Here is an 18,111-nt window from a genome sequence, read left to right on the forward strand (position 1 = left end):
ACCCTGAGGAAAAATCAGGAGTCAGAGTCCCTTAGGTAGTTGGATGTTGGACATCACATCCCTCTGGCAACTCCTGTGGCAGCACTGGTGCCAAACTGTATTGGCTCTGCCTCTCCTTTAGATCCACCAATGTTGCGGAGAGGGAAAACCTGCTGCATGGGCAACAGCTTGTTTTCCATATTGATCTGCCCAGGCCAGCGCCCTGGAGAGGACACTCCAGCTACTCCTCATGGGGTAGATACAACACGGGATGTGGCAGTTACTGGTTGTAAGTCACTCAGGAGCTGCAGCTCCCGTATCAGAATGCACAGCCACACTGTGGCCTATGGCTCTTCAAGGAGCTGATCCATGGTTGTCTGTGACTGGTGGAGGCCTACTATACTATAACCTGTATCTGATTGTTTACCATCTCAGAGTAGGGGGGAGGGGAGGAAGGATAGGAGGGATAGAATTTGGAAAACACAAAACTTTAAATAAAAAATTTTTTTAAAAAAAGGCATAGAAGAAAAAAGTACAAAAGGGAATATTGAGACATGGGGTTTTCTTTTTACTACCTTTTAAAACAATACAGAAATATTTTTAAAACCACATAAAATGGATATTTTTTATATAACTTTCTTCCTTTTTTCTTTATGTCTTGAATGTTTGTTAATAACTGTTAAAGTCAAAATTTTTTTAAAGAAAAAAATTTACAATAACAAGATCAAATTATCTATGTTACAAAGGTAGAAAAGTGCAGACAAATGTCACTTACACAAACATTATATTTATCTGATTTATCAAGTAAAAAACAAACACTATTCATTATGAACCCACTACTTACATTTCAGATATTCTGGTGTTAATGAATCACTTTCCAGCAGATGAGTTGACAATATTTTATAAACTTCTGAATGTTCCCCTTCTGGGATAAAATTAAATATACTTTGATCCACAAGATCAGACTAAAAAAAAGGGATTTAAAACAATTATAATGCATTCAAGTATATTTTTGAAATATCACAAAATTTATTATTCAATAACAAAAAGAGAAAATAACTTTTATCTATGTCATTTCTCAGTTCCCACCCAACTTGAGTCCCTGAGACCTAGTAATAAACACTTAATAGATGCTTATTAACTAACTGAAAAGAGGTAGGCTCCCCCATACCTATTCTTTCGAAAACCTAAAATTTATATCAGACAGAAGAATGATCAAGAAATCCATAAGAATCACATGAATACCTAGAAGAAATAATGAAGAGATGAAATATAAGAAGAAAATCAAAGACTGAAAAATTAAGAAGACAATTAAGATAGCTGATATCAAAAACAACTGGCTTGGAAAACTGATCAAGAAGAGTTCATTTTAAAAATATCGGTGGACTCCCTCAAAACCTGAATAAAAAAGAAAACCTCAATACTATATTTCAAAAAATCATAAATGAAAAATTGTCTGTCTAGATCTATTAAAATCAAAGGACAAAGAGACATAGTAAAAGTCTACCTAACATTTCCCAAAAGGAAAAGTCCCAGGAATGTCATAGCCAAGATCCAGAGATCCCAAATCAAAGAGAAAAAGTACTTCCAAGCATTCAGAAAGAAGCAGTTCAAATGTTAAGGGATCAGAGCCAGGATCACCCAAACCTGACACTTTCTACTATAAATAAGAGGAGATCTCAGGATAGAGATTTTCCAAAAGTCAAGAGAAAGGTTTATATAAAACAAAGAATAACTAACAAAGCTTAACATAATCCTCCAGGGATGGAGGTGGGGCAATGGAAAAGGGAGAATAGGCCTTTAATGGATAGTATTTTTATGTATTTTTGGTGGAAAGACCAAAGTTGAGCAGGACCTCTGAAATTCAAACTAAAGAATCCAGAAAAATCTACAAAGGTCAAATTACATGAGAATTGGGACTGTCCAATCATGTAGTGTTAACATTTTAATAGGAGAACAAACAAGTCTCCTTTCAGAACCTTACTGCCTTCAAAGGGTATTAGGAGAGTAAAATTAGAAGAGTTTTTCACAAATGCTTGTTGATTGATATATTTTCACTGATGGTAAAGCTGGGTGGATAAGATAAATCTGTGTCCAAGGGCTCTATGTCCACCATGTACCAAAACCACTAAAGGAGAAAAAAATCATGACAATACTAACCACCACTAAGGCTGTCCTTAGGGAGCATTACTTCTGTTGTAGGTATCACCTCACCTGCCCTTTAGTTGGCAACTGTCTCACATCTCAATTCCACAAGTGTTTAGCCTGTCTTTCACTCATATGGGGGCTTGCTGTTATGAGTGGAAAATGGTATGCTAAACATTAATCACTGCTCAAACACTACTTTAGTTATGTCATTCCTCAATGAACAAGTTCTCTCCATTTACTACAAAATTATCTCCTTAACATAGTTTCAAAGTTTTCTGCAATATGTTCCCAAGTATTCCCCCATCCAAACTTTCCACCCCAATCATATGCCTTGTACATATCATTTTTGTACCTTTGCTCATGCTGTTTTTCTGGCCCAAAATTCCTCTTCATTCCTCTTCAATTATCTGAAACTTACTCATCTATCAAAGACAAAAGCTAAGTTCTACTTTCTCTGTGGTTATCTTGACCCCACTTAGGTATTGTCCTGATTAGCCAAAGCCCAGGGAGCTCTTTCTCCAAAGTCATGTAACATTTCAGTAAATGTTCTGTGCCCCTCATTTGGCACTTATTATCTAACTTGTGCTCTCTCTGTCTCTCTCTCTCTCTAGATGGAGAGACAGAGATCATTCATAACACATAATTTGTCTATATTTGCCATTAGAATAAATTAATTGAAAGTAGAGACTATGTCTAAAATGATTCCTTGACCATAATAGACATACACATCAGATGTTTGCTGACTAAGATATAAGGGAATAAGGAATTAAGGCAACATTTCCCAAACCATTCTATGCAATGTGAATAGATTTCTTAGTAAGAGAAATTTAATGCTGGTAGTACTTTTCTCTCTAAAATATTAAATAAGAAGTAGAGACAAAATTTATAATTTGATTGGTATAGTTTCATTTAGTATATGGTACATATAGTATATAGTATATAGCTTCACCTATCAGTGAAGTCTGTCATTGTCTCTGCAATTTATTAGAGCTGCTTAGAGCACTGAAAAGTTTTGACTTACCCAGAGTCATACAACCAGTATGTGTCGGAGGTAGGACTGACATTTCTGACTTGCTTCAAAGCTAGCTCTCTATCCATCTACTATGCCACACTACTGATGTATTAAAAATATTATGTGGCAAAATTTCAAAATATAAAGAGGAAACTTTTTACTTTTTTATTTCTTAATAATATTTTTCCCCAATTACATATAAAGATGGTTTTCAACATTCATTTTTGTAAGATCTTGAGTTCCAAATTTTTCTCCCTTCCTCCCTTCCCTCTTCAAGACTGCAAGCAATCTGACAGAGGTTATATATATACAATCACATTAAACATATTTCCACATTAGTATTGTTGTGAAAGAAGAATCAGAATGAAAGAAAAACTACAAAAAAAAAAGTGAAATAGTATGTTTCAATCTGCATTCAGACTCCATAGTTCTTTTTCTGCATGTGGAGAGCATTTTCTATCATAAGTCTTTTGAGGGGCAGCTAGGTAGTGCAGTGGAAAAAGCACCAGCCCTGGATTCAGGAGGACCTGAGTTCAAATATTGACACTTAACCAGCCGTGTGACCCTGGACAAGTCACATAACCCTCATTACCCCACCCCCATTCCTCCCAAAAAAAAGTATTTTGGAATTGTCTTGGATCACAGTACTGCTATGAACTAAGTCTATCATAGCTGATCATTCATTACCCAGTGTTGCTGTTACTGTGTGTAATGTTCTCCTGGTTCTGCTCACTTCACTCTGCATCAGTTCATGTAAGTCTTGAGGAAAAAAATTCTTTTTTAAATAAAGGACAGATTTTCCCTATTGTCTTTACAAATCCCAGTGGGTAACTTTTATGGGTTTGCCAATTATGTTTTAAGTCTAAAAATGTACTATGGCCAAATTAATTTAGGACTCACTGAGTTGGGTGTTATCTCTCCCAAAGCTACCTGCACTTCTAATAAAGTGCTCCTGACTCCTGAAGACTGATAATCCTGCAAGACATAGAAATTAATTTATGATACTGGAACTTCAGATACCTTGGCAAACCAGTGCAATACTCATTTACTCATAAGACTGGCCCTAACTATAGGACACAAGACAATAGCCCAGTAAGGCAAAAATGACAGAAATACATGGGAGGCAATAATGGAAGCACTAAATTTACAGTCAGAGATCCTGGGTTAGAATTTTGGCTTTATTACTTAATTGCCTGTTTAATCTTGGTCAAATTACCTAATCTTTCAATCTAAATTTCCTAATCTGAAAATGACGTGGTAAAACTAAATAACTCTCCAATCAAGTTTAAAATGCTGTAGGCAGGGGCAGCTAGGTGGCATGGTGGATAAGGCACCAGCCCTGGATTCAGGAGGACTTGAATTCAAATCTGGCCTCAAACACTTGACACTTACTAGCTGTGTGACCCTGGACAAGTCACTTAACCCTCATTGCTCCCCCTCCCCCAAAATATCCTATAGGCACAGAGCCTACAAAATGACACCGTCACTGAAATGCTTTGAATCAAACAAGCATTTGCTCTTTACAGCCTCAGCAGGACCTTTGAGAGTCTGCACTTTGAACGGCCACCATAAAATGGCAGAATATTCTTGCCTGGCTAAAACCTATATTCTCTTCACAAGCATAAACTGAAACTCGAGGGATTTACTTTTTCTAGACAAAATATACTAGTTAAAAATACCAGCATTAATTTTGACTTGATAAATATTAGGAAAAATATATATGCAATAAGATATTAATTAAAAACAAAAAAGCAGGCATTTTTTTGAGATACCACTAAATGATTTTCACTTTTTTTTCTTTTACTGACAATTGTTATTGTTGGTCTCAAACTAGGGGGTACAGCTTGGTCTAACCTTTCCCTACATATTTAAAGCCTTTTGGAGCTGTTCATGGTCTAGCCTTATATCCTGTTTGCTTTCAGACAACTGAGCTACTCTTACCACTCAGGTAACTGTGAAATTAGTTAGATAACAACTTTTCAATTAACTTGTACTTAAAGTCATCTCTTTTAATAAGGCTCATCACACTAACACTGTCCAAAGAGTTTAAAGAGCAAACAGAATTTCTGGCCCTTTCTAAAATAACAACAACAAAAAAACCCCAGTCATTTTCATGTAACTGTTGTAGCATGTAACTCTCTATCCCTTGTTAAAAGCACTTTTTGAGACTGAATTTTGGTGGGCTATATGACTGTTCTAAGTTCTAAAACCCTTTTAACAAATCCCGACTAAAATGTACCTTCTTAGCATTTAAACAATTAGTGTTCACATTTTTCCCTTTCAGACTAATGGAAAGAACTAATGGAAGGAATCAGAAAAAGAGATTTTTGATCTCAGGTCTCATAATCAATCACTATAGCTTTTGGCAAAACACAATCTCCTTGAGGCTGCTTCTTCATCTGTAAACTCAAGGCACTGAACTCAATGGTCTCTAAGTCATCTTCTAATTCTAAACTCTATGACTCTAAATGAAGTATTAATGAAGTAAATTAATACAGTCATTTCTATTATTTCTCTTTTCTTCTTAAAGTTGACATATAACCTTTCTTTGTATTATGTCTTTTTCCTGTCTTTGCTTTTCTCTCTGCAGTAGAATATTATATCCTGGAACGGAGTACTGTTTCATTTTTGTCTTTGTAACTGAAGTGCTTTGTGCAATACCTAACACTTAGCAGTTATTGAATAAATGTTCAGATGACCTATTTCCAAAGTTAATTTTGGTAAAAAGCTTCTGTTTTGATTACTAGCCATTAACACATGAAAATGTATTTGAATTTCACAAACCTAGATTTACTATAAAGTCATTTGACTAATTATGTACATTAATAGACTATAGTCAATTCTTTAATATCTTGTTTCATTTAGGTTGTAAAGTCAAGTATTTGGCACTGTGTTATGCTGGGGAAACAAAAAAAGGCAAAAATATGATACCTGCCCTCACAGACCTCACATTCTAACATTTCAAGTGCTAATACTTCTGATCGGGACAGTATGTTTTATTTTTTTTTAAACTGGCATGAAAATAAGTATGATTTAGAGATAAGATAATGATTCTTCTCATGTTGTATTACTATATTAACTAAACTAATACCATGAGGGAAAATATACAGGTCAATTAATTCTACTATGGGGAAAAATTTTGCAAACTAAAGATGTTGACTAATTATAATCGCTTTAAAAAGCACACATACGAAGAGACCAATCAAGATGACAACATGGCAGGAAGAATCTCTGCCAAGCTCTCTCTGACAACTTGTCCAAAAATATCTATAAAGAACACACTGGCTAAGTCCTCATCAGAAAACCCAAAACAAAATCATGAGTCGTTTTTCCAGCACAAAGAGACAGAAAGGTCTGGGGACAGAGGAGATAAGATCTATCTAGTCAGGAATGTCATGTGGGACATTCCAGGGCAGGGACTAAGAGGGTCAAAACTGTGCATCAGACAAGAAAGAAGGCCCAGACCCATACAGAGAGACCCAAAATTGTTCAGGGAACAGAATAGGAACAGGTACTAGTAAGTTCTGGGACACAGATCCAATACATGACAGAGGATGGGACCTGAGCTTGGGGGCGGGGCGCAGGACAAGAAGCAGTCACTTACAGACCCTAGGTCATGTACTGAGCAAGGATCAAGTTCAGAAGCATGCAGCAGTTAGTTGTGTGGTTGACGCTCAGAGAAGAGTAGGACCTCAGTCCTGGCCTCCACACCAGGCTGAAGCTTGTAGGGGAACAAGCAGGACAAGAATTCCAGACTAAAGGGGAGCATGTATTTCTGTTACTTTGAATCTGCATAAATTGTCAGCTAGCTGAAAGTGGCTGAGTCTAGCAACAATTCCCTGGAACTCCTTTCAGGGATAAGCCCAGTGGTGTGTTGCTCAGACTCAAACTCAGGTCAAGAATTTGCAGAGCTAAGACCAGAAAGGCAACAATTAAGACAGCCCTGGCTCAAATGGCTTTTTAGAGGCAGCTAGTGGTACTGTGAATAGGGCACTGAATATGGAGTCAGAAAGTCTTGAGTTCCAATATAACATCAGATACTTACTAGCTGTATGACTCTAGGAAAGTCACTTAACCACTGTTTGCCTCAGTTTCCTCAACTGTAAAACAGGGATAATAACAACTCCCTCACAGGGTTGTTAGAGGCTCAAATGAGATAATGTTTGTAAATAGCACTTAGCACAGTACATTGCACACAGCAGCCACTATATAAATGCTTATTTCGCCTCCTCCCCACCTCCATACATACACACCTTGGGCTGTCCCTGAGATCCTACAGTTACACTCAATATCCCAAGAAAGCAACAGCAAGACCAAATAGGACATAAGCTCAGCCCAGAAATTCTCTCTGGAGGTGTCCAAGCCCAGCCCTAACAAAGTACAATCTGAGGAAGTAAAATTGGAAGAATGAGCAAACAAAAAAAGAATACCATCATGAAGATCTATTACAGTGAAAGGAACACTCAAGACCCAATTCCATAAGATGATTCCAAAATATCTACAAGCAGAGCTACAAAAACTGGACACAAACTCAATCAGAATTCCTGGAAAAGATGAAGCAAGAGTTTAAACTAATTACATAAGTAAAATAAAAGTGATTGAAGGAAAATGTTTGAAAATGAATGAAAGCTATGGGAGAAAGAATTGGAAAGAAAAATAACAACGTGGCACATCAGGTATAAAACTTTACCTAAAAACTATGCACAAACATATGTTCTATAGGCTGGGTTTTACAAGTTAATTTATTCTGAGCAAGAAATACATGGATTTTCCCCCCCTCAAACAAAGTTTATTTTAAAGTATATTGTATTACCAATCTTTTACAAGAAGAAAACACAGGAAAGATATAGTCATATTACTAGCTTACCAATATAGTAATAATATAATATGATCAATTTGAAAAGTAACCAAAAAAGCTGACTGACAGCAGAAAATAGTTTTTAATAAAATACGATTATAATAACACCTTGGTCAATCCATATAATGAAATGAGGTAACCCAATCCTAGGCACAACTGTAACCCTACCCAGAACAGATTGCCTGAAGGATCATCTATCTGAATTTCTCCTCCCATTCAATCAATAAACAGCAGCTGGTGGTCAAAACATCTGACAGTTTGCTGAGCAGATGGTTAACTTGGGTAGTGTCCCCATAGGCCTTGTCTCTTGAAATTCCATTTATCTTTCTGACCCTCACTCTTAGGACTTTCTAATGTGCCATTGCCCCAGCCCTGCTATTCTTGGTCACAGAAGGCTAGATTTTTTTTTAGTCCCTTTATCTCCCTAGCCTTTTTTGAAAGCTTTAGTTCTTCACCATCTAGGAGGTAGTATCAAACTACTTCAGTTTCTTTACCTTTTTTCCCCCTAGGGATATGCATGTGACTATGTAAAAAGTTATCACCATCTGCTAGTTACATATTTATGTTACAATAATTATATGTGTCTTGGCATGCTTAAGATCAAAGAATCTTGAAGCTAGAAGAAACCTCTAAGGTCATCCAAGCTATACTTCAATACTGAATCCTGTCTACAGTAACCCCTTTGAAGGGAAGGATCATATCTTATTCATCTTTGGCTTCCTACCCCACCACCACCATAGTGTTCACTATTACTCTTTTTCGACAAGACTATTTTTTTTTAAGTGAGGCAATTGGGGTTAAGTGACTTGCCCAGGGTCACACAGCTAGTAAGTGTTAAGTGTCTGAGGTCGGATTTAAACTCAGGTCCTCCTGAATCCAGGGCCGGCGCTCTATCCACTGTGCCACCAAGCTGCCCCTACTATTACTCTTTTTATCAAGCAGGTCTTAAACCTTTGTTAAATCAATCAACAAGCACATGAATTGGTCTAGAGGGTCTCAGATTCTCAGATTTTGTGATTCATTTATTAAACACTAAGTGCTAAGTGCTAGGATACCAATAAAAATGAAAACCAGCCCTTGCCCTGAAAGAGCTTACACACTAAAGGAGAGAGAACAAATACATAAAAGATACATGAAAACTACATAGGAAATCACCTTAGAGGGAAGGCATTGGTATCTGGAGGGACTAGGTGAGGCCTCCTGCAGAAGGGGGCTTTCAACTTCAATCTTAAAAGAAGCTAGTGATGGAAAATGCTCTCCAAATCCAGAAAAAAAAAAGAACTGTTGAATCTGGATGCAGATCGAACCATACTATTTCTATGGTTTTTGTTTTTCTTTTTTGAGGTTTTTCTTTTTTGCTCTGATTCTTCTCTCATAACATGACTAATGCAGAAATATGTTTAATGTGATTGTACATATATAACCTATATCAGATTACTTGCTGTCTTGGGAAAGGGGGGGAGGGAGAAAAATTGGAAACTAGGAAGCTTATAAAAACAAATGTTGAAAACTATCTCTAAATATTTATATGGAAAAAAAAAAGAAGCCAGTGATTTTTAGAGAAGGTGACAAGGGAGATAATTCCAAGCAAAGGGACCAGACAGTAATTGGAATATTCCACTCTTTGGTCATACCAGCATACTAACATGTTACGGTATTACTAAAAATGAAAGTGAGGACAAGTAATGGAGTATGAACACAAGAGTTCTATAAAAATACTATCCTTCAGTTCAATAAATATTCCTATGTGCTGTGCAAAATGCAATGATAAGCATGGAAAGAAATTAAATGGGTTCTATACATGCACTAATTGACTTTTTAAAAGAAAACTCTAACCACTCTGTGAAACTTAAGTCTATAGTTTGATTCATTAATAACCATTTTTTATACTTACTGGTAAATGTTCAAGTAATGGAGTTACACTTTCAGATACATATATTATGCTTCCATCTGTCATGATTGCTAAAAAAAAACCATCAAGAGCCTGAAATTAAACATAATGGTCAGTTAAATGTAAAGAAAAAAAGTTCATATGAGAAATAAAAAATATCATTTCATAGGATGAAAGAGAAGGTATTCCTATATAATTCATCTAGGTTTATAAGTGCACTACCAAAATATTTGAGTTATTTCCCTTCAATTTCTTCGTACATGTATGTAGGCATTCCAGCCTCCTCCCAGGTACGTAGATTTTAAAAAGAACAAAACACTTTCCTCTTTTTTCCAGGTTATCTATTAGATTGTACACTCCTAAGGGGCCATGACTACCCTTCAGTTGAGCTATACATAGTATGCTGTACATATGGTATAGCTCATTAAAACGTGTTAATGTATATACATTTATTAGGTACCCAAAAAACCCCAATTCATACTTTTGAAGTGCCAACAACTTTTACTGTGGATAAAGCCTCTTGATGTTTTTTATAATAATATCATTACTGAAATGAGAATAAAACATATAGATGTGTGTATAGTAAACATTAGCATATTGCTGCTTATCCCCAATATAGGCAGCTTAATAAATCAATAAGTGCCACTACCAGCATCACTGATGACCTACTTTTAGTCTTCTACATGAATTGTGGCTATTAAATTGAGAAAACAATCAAGCATCAGAAACAGCAGGAAAATATGTAAAATGTTTATCTTATATAGCTGAAAGATATGTGTGTAGGCACTCATACACATGCATATATGTTAAAGATTGTAAAAAGGAAAATGAAAATATATTTTTTTCTTTCTAGAAACTCTTTAAAAATTAAATTCTTACTCCATTATCTTCATACATTTATAAGTAGAGCCTTAAAATAGGCTATATTATATTTCCTATTTATCACAAATCAAATATATTTTTGGCACTTAATATTTACTACTTTGGACACTTACAAGCTGTGTGACACTGAGCACAAGTCACTTAACTCTGTTTCCCTCAGTTTCCTCATCTGTAAAATGAGCTGAGAGGGAAATAGCAAACCACTCAAGTATCTTTGCCAAGAAAACCTCAAATAGGGTGATGAAAAGTCAGACACAACTGAAGAAAATATTTACTGCTGTTACTAAGATATATACATACACACATAAACACTCATATCACATATAGGTATATCTATGTATACCATATGTACCAAGCAAGCATTTATTAAGCACTTAGTATATTCTGTATACTGTGCTAGGCACTAGGAATACAAATACAAGGAATGAAACAATTCCTGCTCACAGTCTTGTGTTTATGTAATATTCTTCAATCTAGATCTTTGTTCAAACATGAACTGGCTTGCCCATTTGGAGTATTTTTTTTCCTTGAAGGGTAATGAGGGTTAAGTGACTTGCCCAAGGTAACACAGCTAGTAAGTGTCAAGTGTCTGAGGCTGGATTTGAGCTCAGGTCCTCCTGAATCCAAGGCTGGTGCTTTATCCACTGTGCCACCTAGCTGCCCTCCTAAAGTATTTTTAATGTTTCAGTCTAGGATATAGGGGAAAAAAATCTAAATAGAAGGCTATATTTCAACTGGCTAAAATCTTCTCTGGCCAGTACACAAAGTGGTATACTGTCATGTCAGAAATAGCTATTTTTATTATAGTACAAATAAGTAGACCAAATACCATACAGCTGAGTAGATAGAAATGTCTATCTATCTATCTATTTATTTGGGGGGGGGGGGACGGGGACAGACGGAATGAGGGTTAAGTGACTTGCCCAGGGTCATACAGCTAGTAAGTATCAAGAATCTGAGACCAGATTTGAACTCAGTTCCTCCTGAATCAAGGGGTGGTGCTTTATCCACTGTGCCACCTATTTTAATGGATATATAGGTGTATATATTGTTATATGTGTCTGTACGAGTGTGCATATTAATCTTCCGGCCAGAGAAACCATAGCCAGGTGAAATCTGGCCCACTGAAATTAGATATTTAGATTTTCCTCTCCATATCTTAAAATGAAACACTGAAAATTCTGTAAATAGGCCAAATCATGTTTATATCAAAATCTAGATCCAAGAATAACACGCATGTGTGTGCACACACACACATATGCGCGTACATACACTCTCTCTCATACTCACAGACACTCTTTATAAATTCAGAGGGCAAATTTATTTTGTAGTAATAGTAAATAAATACTTCAATTGCCAAAAATATGCTTCATTTAACAAATGTAAAATATAAATGCAGAAAATTTCAGGGGTATAATTCTAAATAATATAAGAATTGGTGAGATTTAATAATTATATTTTTTAAATTTCTGAAAGACAAAAACTATTTCACCCATGTCACTAACAGCTAATAGCTAAATTAATAATAGCTAAATTAGTAATACTAAATAAGCTATTTTCCGGTGGAGAAAACAATTAGAAAAATTATAAATTATAATTCAGTTTATTTTATAATTATAAAAAAGTTAACTGCATGTTTGTTTAGGTAATATATTGAGTTTTTATTATAAATATATACAAGGGCATCAAAACCAGATTGTACTTTAGGCTTCACAAATAAGATTGATTTTCACAAATCTTTCACTCTGTATCACAAGTCATGTTCATCAATATTTTCATATGTAGCACCAATATTTATCTAACCCAACAATTAGCTTTTACAACTGACATCAACAAAGGTTAATCCATGAATTCGCTTCTTTCTCCTCCCTTGCTATGATTTGGTCTTTTGTCATATGGAAATTATAAACATATTTATTATAATAGACTGATATGTCTTTTTGCATAGGGCCCCCAAATTCTTTTTATTAAATAAATCTGTATTGCTAAATATAAAAGAAAACTAGGCAGCAGGTGAGGAAAGGTTTTAATAATTAACCTCTATGCTTTTCTATATGCTGATTACTTCCTTTACCTTTCTGCTTCATTCATACATTTTCTCACCTTCCTATTCTTCCTCCTCCACCAAAGCCTGTATACTTCAAAAACATTATTTCTCTTACCTCCCATAGTTCTTTTGTTAGGTTTTCATACAAATGTTTTTAATCTTTAAATACATTTGGTGTATAGGGACAGCAGCTATGTTACATTGCCACACCTCATAAGAAGCAAAAATGCATGATTAGCTTTGGTGAGTGAGCATCTCAACATTTATATAGCATTTATAATTAGTTCATCCATTCAAGTACCACTCCAAAGTGTTATCAAGGCATGAAGGTAAATTTGGCTTCTCTAAGAACTCCAAGTCTTAGAAAGACATAAACTCTGACAGAGACAACAACAAGCAGGAAAGATGCAGAGTTTCAGGCTTAATGTTCGACTGTCTGCTAACAGCAGACTAGTCATACTAAATTTAATCACTGAAGGGTAGGTGATGGAATTTTTTTTTTGGCTATAGCAATTCCAAAAGACCACTGACTAAAGGTTTCAATCTATGCTGATGAAGGGAGTACCCATAGCAAAGAAATCAAAGAAATCATAGATCTCAGAAGTTTTATTTAGTTTTCTGAACAGATTTGACAATTTTGATTTTTAAAAATCACCATTAGCACCTAAATTAAATGGATTTTGAAAACTTCCTTACTACAAAAGAATACATATTCAGTTCCTATAAAGAATTTCTAATGAGTTAAGAATAATTACTTTCTCTTATGTAACAATTGGAAATGATGCCACCCTGCTAGAGACTTACTGTAGGAAAGCTCCACCATGAGGAAAAGGCACCTGAGGGCAAGACATGTGGCTTTTTGTCAGGAAGTGAAGTTTGCTTGTGGGAGGAAGAGGGGGCAAGGCTGGTGCTCTTGCTCTCTTTCATCAGGACTCTGGTGGAGAGTGGAGCTAAAAATGCGCTCTCCCATTGAGCCTGGCATACTGCATGGGCAGTATATATTGTTCAAGTGTGGGAATGCTCATATCCCATCATTTTTCTGTTCTTTTATGGTAACCCCCATAATTATCTCAGATGTCATAACAAATACAGTGTTGGATTTGGCCTTGACATCTGTTACCAATTATATTAGATTCTTTAATTTCTCATAATGGTATGAGGATAATTAGGCAGATGATGCAAAAAGTGATGAAACAAAGATAAAAATTATTTTTTAAAATTAATATCACAGCAATTATCTTCTCAATTTACCCTCCACAAGGGGGAACTGTAGTAATATTAAGTTTTAGAGTGTGTTTCAATTTTTGTTTTATTATATGTTTCATGTATAACAACTAAGATTCTGAATTCCCTTAGACATGTTTTTAAGAACTTTCATTGTTTGATTTGATTATTGACAAAGCTATTTTTAAGTTGTGTTAAGTTCAATTTTGTAGGAAAGTTTCCTGGCTGATTACCAGCATCCACATATCAACCCCTGAAAAGACTTTCATTCCACAACTACACCCAGAGGACATCTGAGAAAAGACTTTCAAAGACTTTAAATGAACAGTTTTGTTTCGTTGATTTTTATTCCCTTCTGTTATGTACACCATTTGTAATATGTATTCTCTGCAGAGGCCCTCCCCCTGCAGGCTAGTGTTAAAGTGCCAGTTCATGAGGGACCACCCCTCTGGACAAAATTTCCTCTTTCTCCTTTTTCTATATTGTTATTAATATATTGTTTGTTAGCATAGGGTATTATATTCTGTTATTTTTGACTGTTTCATCAAGGAAACACCCCTTGTTTCTTGAAGAAACAAAGGGGGGACTGTAATGATTGGAATGACGCCACCTGCTGGAGACTTACTGTAGGAAAGCCCTGCCATGAGGAGAAGACGCCTGAGGGCAAGACATGTGGCTTTTCTTTGGCATCAGGAAGTGACGTTTGCTTGTAGGAGGAAGAGGGGTCGAGGCTGGTGTTCTCACTCTATATCTTCAGGACTCTGGTGGAGAGTGGAGCTAAAAATGCACTCTCCCTTTGATAGATAGAAGAATCTAGGCCTTTCTTTCTCTCTTCACCAAATTCTTATTCTCCTTAATTAATACTAAAAAGTCTAAACTCTTACTAAAGCTTATAATTTATTGGTGACCACTCATTAGATATTTTAGACAGACTAAGCTAGAATTTTAGCCCCTTACACTTATAATACTAAAACTTAGAGCCATGTTTTACTATTGCCTTCTAGAAATACATTTTAAAATTTAGTGTAAGACAGGCCTTGCATTAATTAAAGTATATGACAGAAGATAGCTAATATCTTTTAAAGCATTAATAAGTAATGAATATTTTACTTATTCTTAAAGAAGCCTCAGAATAAGGAGAATCAAAAGCCTATCTTTCTCTTTTTAAGACTGTAAAAGGGACAGCTAGGTGGTACAGTGGATAAAGCACCGGCCCTAGATTCAGGAGGACCTGAGTTGGTTGACACTTACTAGCTATGTGACCCTGAGCATGTCACTTAACCCTCATTGCCCCACAAAAACAAACAAACAAACAAAAAACCAAGTCTGGATCAAGTTCATTATTGGGGGGCAGCTAGTGGCGCAGTAGATAAAGCACTGGCCCTGGATTCAGGCGGGCCTAAGTTCAAATCTGACCTCGGACACTTGACACTTACTAGCTGTGTGACCCTGGAAAGTCACTTAAAACCTCCTTTCCCCTGCCAAAAAAAAAAAAAAGTTCTGTAAAAAACTCAAATTATATGGAATCTAAGAAATTTAGCCTTGGTTTGCCCAAAATTATAGTATAAAAACAAATGATTTCTGTTCATTGAAAGGACAGCTTGTTGAATTAAATTAAATCAAAATAGTACTGTATTTATCAAAACTCACTAAGAATCTCTTGAAGTTAAAATTTTTAAGAAGATGAATTTTAATATACCTCCAACATTAACTGTGTAAAACTCTTCATTACTAAGGAATGTAGGTTTCCAGTCCTGTCGATTTCACTGGCATCTGACTGTGCGTGATTTCTGTAAGAGATTATAAAAGGATTATATTTCACACATTGTTTTCTAAAATAACCACTAGTTAAGACCATTGCTTTTCATTTCTAGGTTACTTATTAGGAAACAAAATATCTCTTTTTAAAGTTACAAACAGAGTGATACCATAGACAAATTAGGAAGGAAGGAAGTTTACCTCTCAGATTTATGGAGAGGAGAAGGTTTTTCCCTTTGTTCTGGATTCTTCTTTTACAACATGACTAAGTGGACCTATATCAGATTGCTTGCTATCTTGGGGAGGGGTAGGGAAGGGAAGGAGGGAAATTTTGGAACTCAAAATCTCATAAAAATGAATGTTGATCTTTTGTAAATTATACCTTACCTTAAACAATAAAACCAATATTGGATTCAGCTTGCACTACTTAATACATTTATTGAGTTAAGCTTAAAATACCTTTGTGCTTCCGTAAAAAATCAATGCTTTTTTGTAGTACAGTGGATTTGTCCATCTTCCGAGCATTACCAGGAAGCATAGATCCCAATTCTTGATGAGAACATTAAACTGATCTCTGCGTTTTCTTCTCAGAATTTGTTTTCTAGATACTCTGAGGAAGAGTTGAAATCATTATCCAATTTGGTCTATGGCCTTATTTTTAGGTGATAAAACATTCACAGGAAGAGAATCAATATTTCTTGATTCACAATTCAATGTGTTTGATATTAAGAACTTAAAAACATTTTTGAAAAAATAACAATTTTACAAATGAATGTGCCATTGATTTTGGAAGGTTAAAAAAAAAGATATCCATTTATTTATTCAGCATAAAACAGCAAATATTTACAAAAAGGTTACCATTCACATAAAATCAAATTGAACAATGTTCTTAACTCATTTGAACAAATGTTTCTGATTTGTTTCAGGAATCTTTATATCCTACACATCAAAGTGCAGATGTCCTGGTTATAATGAAGGAAAAAAACCACCATGCTAAATTTATAGCTAAATATACTACAGATTAAGTTTTTACATGTCTTACTAAAAGAAACAAAGTTAAACATAACTCATAATAACAAAACTCCATTATTTATGAAGAACAGTGGCTATATTATTTGTTTACAAAAGGTTTATTGATATGAAATGAAGTTCATTTACAGGTCAAATAAATCAAGCACTTAAAGTATTAATCAAATTCATCACTAAGTATTCCAAATAGTAGAAATGAAAGAAAGTCAGTTCCCCTACACTGTGCCATCATACAATCTTAAATTTATTTAATTTTAATATCTTATGATTTCAATTTAAGCAAGGGTACTGTGAAATTAAAGTACTATTTTCAAAAAAATTCCAACTTCTATAGAGCATTTATGATCAAATAAAATATATAGCTATAGATGGAAATATATGTATACATCAATGTCTCTTTGAAAAGTTACATGTAAACTCATTGATTTAACCACATTTCCTATTGAGTTCCCCATAATTTCAGACATTCTTTATCTTATTTATTTAAGCAATCCACTGCCAATCTAAAAATCAAACAATCTAAGCTTTAAGATATTTTGGAACAGGGGGGCAGCTAGGTGGCGCAGTGGATAAAGCACCAGCCTTGGATTCAGGAGGACCTGAGCTCAAATCCAGCCTCAGACAACTTGACACTTACTAGCTGTGTAACCCTGGGCAAGTCACTTAAACCCCCACTGCCCACCCAAAAAAACCCAAAACAAAACAAAAAAAGATATTTGGAATTTTTCATGTCTCTCTGTGAGGAATGATTTGACAACACTTAAGTGTACCAAAGGCCATTACAAGGAATTGTTTTAATAATTTATCTTTTTGTAAACATGATAGTCATGTTCATATTCATTTGTTTGGTAAGGCTGTCTTTGGCAGTATCAAATTATTTTTAAAGGAAAATACACTTTAAAAATTCAGGAATAAGTTATATTATAGAAGCATGCTAATATTAAAATATGTTTTCATTTTAATAATACATTTGATTTTTAAGGCAGCCAATTTAATCATTTACTCTAAGTACACATCTTAAATAACCACCTTTTTGCTTTATCCTTGTCATCTTCTTCCACCAGTCCATCGAAAATACTACCGTCATCCCTAGAAAGAGTAATGAAACATTATAAACCGAGATTAATGGTATACATCACTATGCACTGGAAAAAAATCATATTACTTGCTTTGACCCATATACTGTAAAATCATCTTCATAATAAGTAGGCTTATTATTTTGCAAAAACCATGCAAATAAAAACGTTTCAATGACTAACTCACTTTTATACAGTATATTGAAG

At 35.0% G+C, this 18,111-nt stretch overlaps 1 protein-coding gene and 1 long non-coding RNA gene across 2 annotated transcripts in view; both read right to left on the minus strand.

The window, feature by feature from the left end:
- Positions 1–15,824, minus strand: part of CLOCK (clock circadian regulator) — a 57,979-nt gene extending 42,155 nt beyond the window's left edge. The window contains exons 1-3 of the mRNA XM_043970332.1: positions 15,741–15,824; positions 9,892–9,981; positions 824–944 (exon numbers count right to left, since the gene is read on the minus strand). Coding sequence (XP_043826267.1) covers positions 824–944; positions 9,892–9,981; positions 15,741–15,770 — 241 coding nt within the window. The 5' untranslated portion in view covers positions 15,771–15,824. The remainder of the gene's footprint in view (positions 1–823; positions 945–9,891; positions 9,982–15,740) is intronic.
- A 440-nt stretch (positions 15,825–16,264) lies between these two features.
- The window catches only part of LOC122730843, a 65,476-nt gene continuing 63,629 nt past the window's right edge, over positions 16,265–18,111 (minus strand). The window contains exons 4-5 of the long non-coding RNA XR_006353552.1: positions 17,858–17,917; positions 16,265–16,409 (exon numbers count right to left, since the gene is read on the minus strand). This is a non-coding gene — a long non-coding RNA (uncharacterized LOC122730843). The remainder of the gene's footprint in view (positions 16,410–17,857; positions 17,918–18,111) is intronic.

Source organism: Dromiciops gliroides, chromosome 6 (assembly GCF_019393635.1).
Source record: "Dromiciops gliroides isolate mDroGli1 chromosome 6, mDroGli1.pri, whole genome shotgun sequence".
NCBI classification, from domain to species: Eukaryota; Metazoa; Chordata; class Mammalia; order Microbiotheria; family Microbiotheriidae; genus Dromiciops; species Dromiciops gliroides.